Genomic DNA, 7350 nt, shown 5'->3' with positions numbered 1-7350 from the left:
TTTTTTACGAATCATTTGAGTAACCTTACCACTATGACATAACTAGTCTCTTTTGTGACACAACGTAATGGGAATAGTTACATTCCTACGAGTAAGCATGATTAAATTAATGTCTAATTTACGGGTATATAGATTAACATTTGTTTTGATAGATGCTTTTGGACCGTTTGTTGGCGTTAATAAACAAACAAGATATTTTACATAATGATGACACAATCACTAGTTCGTCAGAAAAACACAATTTAAAATACATAATCCAAGTTTTGTCAAATTGATGGAACTAGATTTAGTAAAATAAAACTAGTTGTTTTAATTTAAAGGTACTATTAAGAAAATATCTGAATTAATAATTCACCATCTAGAAGGTGGTTTGTTATGTCTTGTTTATATAGTAATATGGTTCAATATGACTGTTAATTTTTTTTTTAAATGATGTTCAAAGTTGCAGTTGCAATCTGGTAATAAAATACGAGGAGAGATTTATTAAATATGAGGTTCATAAGTCATAACATAAAAGTCATATTTTATATGAAGAATAAAGAAAGAAAAATTGGAATAAGCAAATAGGAGCCTTTTTTTCCTTGTGTTGAGATTTATCAAATGCATTTAGTTTGAATCGTGCTTTTTAGGTTTATTATAGAATGGGATGTTATTTTTAAAACTTAAGATAATTTTTAATATCAGAACATGCATCGATCTCAACTACGGAGACTCATTCATGTCATTTTAGATTTGAGGGGCTCAAACGTGGCCTGCCCAGAAACCATATGGACGTAAACAAGAATTCACTCTTTTTAATATCAGAATTTCATAACAAATGATCGGATTTGTATGTTTTGCATCATTCATATATTTTGTTCTTATTGAAAATTTTTGCTTAGAAAACTATGCTTTTTTAATTGAATTTACTTTTAAAGTCAAGAATCAAGATCTTAGTTCTTTGGGGGTATTGGAATTCCTTATTTTACCTCATAATTTTTTTCAAAAGTTAATAAGTCACGATATTAATTTATATACCTCACAATAAGTCATAATACCAAACACCTTTTAACTTTTACAGAAGTTAATTAGTTATAAGTAGCCTAAAATTCCCAAACACCCTTTATGTTACGTGGGATATGCTATGGGGACAACAATAACGGTTTTATGGTTTCAACCCGAACAAACAGAGATAAACTTGTTACGTGATACTCAATGTTCGTGTTTCTCGCCACAACGCGTGAGCACCTATCTATTTATACTTAAAAGGCACTGTCAACGTAACAATGCCAAGGATGTTTATTGTAAGTGTGAAAAAAAACCTTTCACATTAATAAAATTTAAAATTTAAAAGCCTACCTATCATGTATAAAGAAATAATAATAATAATAATAATAATATAATAATAATAATAATAATAATAATAATAATAATAATAAAGAGTTGACGTTGACTTATTGGATTACCATGCATGCATGCTTATATATATTTTTTCTATATAAGTAAGTAAAAAATGCCTCTCATTGAGTCACAACTGCAACTAAAATGTTTTCCAATGACTATGCACAAGCTCCTTCCATCTCAACCAACGTGATTACGAATCACTCCGAAACTTGGGCCACAGGGGCTTCTGATCTCACGTTCAACCTCCGTCCCGTTCAGAGCTACTTCACCATGCATGGAACTCGATCATAAGTGAAGATGGTGAAACGTTTAATGACAAGAACCAATCCAGCACCAGATGCTGAAGGGCGTGTGAACAAGTCTGAAATTGCTAATTATAAACAAGGTCCGACACAATATGAGGTGGTTCAACCTGTGTCTCGTTCAGAGCTTCACCCTGTAGGGAACTCGATTATAAGTGAGGAATGGGACGGTGATCGTTTAATGACAAAAACCAATCTAGCACCGGATTTTGAAGGGCGTGTGAACAAGTCTGAAATTAATTATAAGCAAGGTCCGACACAGTCTGAGGTGGTTGAACTTGAAGAGAAGAATGTTGTGAAAAGTGAAAACAATTGTAAGATTAAGGTGGTTGAAATTGATTATACGCAAGGTCCGACACAGTCTGAGGTGGTTGAACTTGAAGAGAAGAATAAGAAGGTGGTTGAAGTCGATAATAAGCAAGGTCCGACACAATCTGAGGTGGTTGAACTTGAAGAGAAGAATGCTGTGAAAAGTGAAAACAATTGTAAGATTAAGGTGGTTGAAATGATTATAAGCAAGGTCCGACACAGTCTGAGGTGGTTGACCTTGAAGAAAAGAATAAGAAGGTGGTTGAAATTGATAATAAGCAAGGTTCGACACAGTCTGAGACTGTCGTGAACCAACTAAATAATTTGAGTCCAGGTGGATTTGTCATATCTAAATTTGAAGCCACAGAGGTGGTGGAACTGGAAGAGAAGAGTAAGAATAATAAGAGTAAGAAGATAGGTGTGTTGTCTCGGATTTGGAAGGCGGTGTTTGGATTACGTGGAGATGATATTGAGAAGCGGTTGCAGTATTTAAGAAAAGAAGAAGGTGTTATTGTTAATAGGATGAATATGAGATCGTTGACGTGGAGAAGAACCGCCATAAATTTAATCGTCTTTTCTGTTATTCTTGAGGTAACTTATTCGCTATATTATAACTTAAAATAGTGTTTTTGCAAGCTGATCTCGAGTAGCTAGAATTTAATACATAATATTTTTTTTTTTCGGGGTGAAATAATTATTCTGAAATGATATTTTACACAGTTGATTGCAGTGGGATATGCAATAGTGACAACAAGAACAGTGGACATGGATTGGAGGATGAGATCATTACGGGTCTTACCGATGTTTCTCATACCTGCTTTGTCATTCGGTTTGTATTACGGGCTTTCAAGTTTTACTAACTTTTGTAAGTCTGCTTATTTAATAATATTTATAATACCGATTGTAACCTCTTTTGAGGCTTGTATTGTTTGGTTTAATGCATCTAACCGTGTGATGTCATGTAGGTAATCTAAGGGATCAGAAAACATTAGATAACCTTCGTGGTGAAACACGAGCAAAAATCGATGAACTTAAGGAAAGAAATAGTTATTACATCACTCAGCAACTCATTCAGGTAAACTTTGAACCTGCATGTTAAAGATTTTTGTGTCGTAATATTAATAATATTTTTTTTATTTTTGACGCGTTTGCAGAAATATGATCCGTATCATGCAGCACCCGTTCTTGCAGGTGAATTACAACCAGAAGCATATCTTGCAGGCAAAAGCAGTGATGTTGACTTACAAAGTCAACAAACTACTGGTCTCAGGAAATGTAACCAGTCACATCCTAGATCTCCCGGAAGCGAAGAAACTCCACAGTATGGTGGAAAGGAGGTTCCCGGAAGCTTGCCACGTGGACAGGTTGTTGAGCATCATAATCCTGCAGCTTCAGGTGGTCAAGATGGCGGTTGGATTGCTAGAATTGCAGCATTGCTTGTAGGAGAAGACCCCACACAGTTGTACGCGCTTATATGTGGAAATTGTCATATGCATACTGGTAAGTTGACTTTGACTTACTGCTAATTATTGATTATTATATTTGATTTATCATTTATTTGTTTTATATTATATACAGGTCTTGCAAGAAAGGAAGAATTCCCATTTATCACTTACTATTGTCGGCATTGTCACGCCTTAAATAAACCAAAGAATTCAGATAAAATGTCCCGTGTTTCGGGGTTTATAGAACAGTAAGTGCAAATGTTAAGTTGACTGAAGAAAACGAGTCAACGGGTGAGAAAGTAGCCGTTGCTAGCAGCCCTGTGGTAGCTGCAGTGGAAGAGAAAGAAGCAAATGAGAAAACAGTGGCTGCATAGAGATGTGTTGACTTTCTCTTTGACTTTACGGTGCGGTTGTTTTTTCTTTTTCTTTTTTTTTTGCTCATGGTTTGTTGTGTAACAAAAAGAATTTTGATAATATATACAGACTTCTTTTAAATTGACCTTATTTCCTGTGCATTATTTATCTGCATGCAATCACATTGAGTATTGTTAACAATACATGCTCAAAAACACGCTTCTAACACAACAAAACTGCATAATATCGTTAACAATACATGCTCAAAAACACTCTTTTAAGTAGTGTTACCCTAAAATTCTTTCAAGTTGGTATATGTTATATAAAATTGATTCAACTATAAGTACAAAAAATCCACAACTTTGGCATTGAAATTGTATTATGTTGAACTGTTTGAACATATGTTCATTTGATGAAGCTCCAACATCTTCTTCTCCGGGTTACAAAGCCCTGCAAGATTAAATATTTTGTAATAAATAATAAGCGTTGATCATCATAATTGATTCTTTATATAATAAAAAGTTGAAATTGCAAGAATGATGTACCTGAACACTTGGGAATATCCCAGACAGCAATGGATGTAGCAGTGCATTGCGGTTGACAAAGCTGGTGGTTATTCTCATGTTTAACGTTCATCGCAAGCATCCACGCACCGACTGTAACATCTTCGTTGCTAAACATCCGGAAACTGTAAGGTATAAAGTAAAGATGATTATATATTAGAGTTGCAACTAACTAAAATGTAAAAATAAAAGTTTATTGATTTGTAAGGTATTATAAAAAACCAAGATGCATTCTTATTTTTCAAGAAAAAGTCACTCAACATAATTTTGACGTATACAAGTCCCAGCGCATGTCAAAGGGATACGAAGTTCGTTAACCCAACTTTGCTGTATTAAAGTCCCTACATCGGTTATGCATGTACTTAAGAAAAAATATTTAGAATAATAGCTCGTTACTTTTTAAATTTGTCAAAATTAGATTATATGACTTTTTTAACAAAAAATTTGAATGTCATCTCATCAAATTTTGAAGAACTTAAATCATAACGGGTCACTATTTTAAATACCATTTTCACAAGCACGTGCGTTCTAGACAAGTGCAGAAGCTTAATATATCAAAATTTGCGCTGACGGGCTTGTTAGTGTTTTTTTAGATGTGCTGGACTTTTATAGGTCAAATTATGTTGTGAAACTTTTTCGTAAAAAAAAAAACAATCTTGGTTTTCTATGATATCAGCCCTATATGTGAGAGTGAGTATAATAATAATAATAACAAAAATAATAACAAAAATAATAAATAATAATAATATAAAATACTTGCCTGTTATTTCTAAAAGCAGCCAAGTTTGCAACAACATCTGCAGAAAGAGCATAAATTGGACCATAAGCATGTAAAAAATACTCTTTTCCAAGCATATGTCCTTGTGGCTCATGCCTGCATTATATCAATAACTTAATTATTAAAATATGCATAAATTAAGTTGTCTCACTAAAAAAAATAAAAAAATAAACACGATAACATAGGTTTAGTCAAACTAACCATTTTAGCTTTGGGTCAGTGAACACCGGGCCTTTCTTCATGCATCCAATATACGTCTGCGTGTGATGACGCTCTTTAGCCAAAAGCAGCGAAAGGCGGTCTAATATTAAGTCAAACAAAAATGTAAGAACATTATATAGTGTGACTTATATAAATAATACACATTATGTTATCAATTTAATTCTTTAAAAAACCGGTCACCTGGTTGCAAATATATGTCATCGTCCGCTTTAACATAAAAGTCAGAATCAAATAATGCATAGGCAGCTTTGAAGAAAGCCAATCTGTAATAAACACAATTAGTCATTAATTAAAATGAAATTAAATTAGCTTTAATAATATCATAATAATTAGTACTAACGTCTTGTATGGGAGCTTACTGTACTCCTCTTCGATATCCAAAAGCAAGAAATCGTCGTATTCTTGCACTTCGTTCTTCAGCTCTTTCATTTTCGATTTATCGCGGGTTTTACCAATAATAAATCTGCAGGCCAGCCCTGTTGACTCTTCCAATCTGCATAATATATGTCAAATATCATAATTTCACTATTATTTACAACAAATATATCAATAAAATTATAAAAAGATACATGCATTTAAAAAGTTGAAATTCATTCTTTAAAAATTATAATAGACATGGAAATCATTTAATTCTCGTCTCCCAAGGTATCTCCGTGAAAAACATAAAATTGGGTGAAAAAAAAAAATCTGTCTTGAAGAAGTTGGACCGAATAGTACGAGTTTGACCTATTTCAAGTAATGTCGGCCTAGTTGAAGAAGCTCGCGAGCTACCAAAGATCAAATCAATAAAAAGCTCAAAACGAGCCGAGCCTTTTCAAGCTCGAGCCTAGTATGTATATTTTCTTAAGTTTTCTCTCTTTCGGACCTCACTGCACAGCCAAGTACGAGCCGAGGTTACCAGCTTAGGCTCGTTTAAAGTTTTTCTTTTTCATAATATAGAAAAATAATTAAAAACGTATATAAATTATAAATTCATTAAAAATAACAAACGAGCCGAGCTGAGCCCGAGCTTGAAAAAAGGACCCACGAGCCAAGCTTGAGCTCGAAATGAGCCGAGCTCTAGACTAGTGGAGCTTAGTGTCACTCAGCCGCCAAGACCGATTATTTACAAAACTGGTTAAAACTTAAAATAATAATGAAATTGAAGGTTACCGTTGAAGCCTAACATGATCGGACGGCATCCACGTCATCCTCAAGGCTCTGCGTCTTCCGGCCGACGCAAACCCGGTTTGAATTCCGACAAAACCCATCACTTTATACCGCTTATGATCTTCACCAGGTGTTGAACCGACGCCGTTTTGGTCCCAAACCACAGATACTGATAAAGGGTTACCGTCGTCGTGTTTACAATTATTATTATTATTATTATTATTATGCAGTAATAATAATAGTAAAATGAGTGTGGTTATGAAACAGAGGGTTAGTGTGATTGGTTTGTGACGAGATGGGTGGCGAGTGTGGAACAGTTTACGGGTTGGCATTGGATTGGTTTAGGGTTTTGGATGAGAATTTGGGGTTATTGAAGATTTGTTTGTAACAGAGATTGTTTGGGTTGGTTATGACGGTTTTTTTGCAGCACTCTGAATGAATACTTAAAAAAAAAACAGCCATGTTTAAGAAGAAGGGGAAAAACATCATTTTTAAAACACTGCTAAGGGGTGTTTGGATTCCTTATTTTATTTTTTTAAAATTTTTTATTAAGTTAATAAGAGGTTGTTTGGTAGGGATGGCAAAAATCCCCGAATCCGACGGGGAAACCCGAAAACCGGCTTATTTCGGGTCGGGTCGGGTTTTGTTTTTTCGGTTTCGGGTCGGGTTTCGGAGATTGTTTCGGGGATTGTTTCGGGTTCGGGTTCGGGTTTGGGTTCAGGTACCCCCGCCCCGACCCGCCCCGATATAATATATAAATATAAATATAAATAATATATATATATATATATTAAAAACCTAAACCTACTGTAGGTTTACAATCTCAATCTGCTTAATTAGGTCTT

At 34.3% G+C, this 7350-nt stretch overlaps 2 protein-coding genes and 1 pseudogene across 3 annotated transcripts; 2 read left to right on the top strand and 1 right to left on the bottom strand.

The window, feature by feature from the left end:
* The first annotated feature begins 1680 nt into the window (after window positions 1-1680).
* On the top strand, window positions 1681-3194 carry LOC143613553 (uncharacterized). The gene is made up of 3 exons (XM_077087226.1): window positions 1681-2107; window positions 2206-2585; window positions 2715-3194. Exons 1-3 carry the CDS (start codon window positions 1681-1683, stop codon window positions 2961-2963), a joined length of 1056 nt encoding a protein of 351 aa, XP_076943341.1. The 3' UTR covers window positions 2964-3194.
* LOC143613552 (uncharacterized protein At2g24330-like) lies at window positions 3020-3836 on the top strand (annotated as a pseudogene). The gene is made up of 3 exons (XR_013150136.1): window positions 3020-3040; window positions 3149-3494; window positions 3573-3836. The product of XR_013150136.1 is annotated as an uncharacterized protein At2g24330-like (transcript).
* Window positions 3837-4076: 240 nt separating this feature from the next.
* LOC143613557 (putative beta-1,3-galactosyltransferase 13) lies at window positions 4077-6837 on the bottom strand. Its single transcript, XM_077087233.1, has 7 exons — window positions 6509-6837; window positions 5697-5849; window positions 5537-5619; window positions 5336-5435; window positions 5117-5230; window positions 4339-4481; window positions 4077-4243 (listed from the first exon to the last, which is right to left on the bottom strand). Exons 1-7 carry the CDS (start codon window positions 6835-6837, stop codon window positions 4173-4175), a joined length of 993 nt encoding a protein of 330 aa, XP_076943348.1. The 3' UTR covers window positions 4077-4172.
* Between the last annotated feature and the right edge of the window lie 513 nt (window positions 6838-7350).

The sequence above is a fragment of the Bidens hawaiensis genome, unplaced genomic scaffold (assembly GCF_021521415.1).
Source record: "Bidens hawaiensis isolate Kalapana, Puna unplaced genomic scaffold, B.hawaiensis_p1.1 tig00037713_1, whole genome shotgun sequence".
NCBI lineage: Eukaryota > Viridiplantae > Streptophyta > Magnoliopsida > Asterales > Asteraceae > Bidens > Bidens hawaiensis.
Note: the sequence above shows the minus strand (reverse complement) of the source record. Positions and strands in the feature narration are given on the sequence as shown.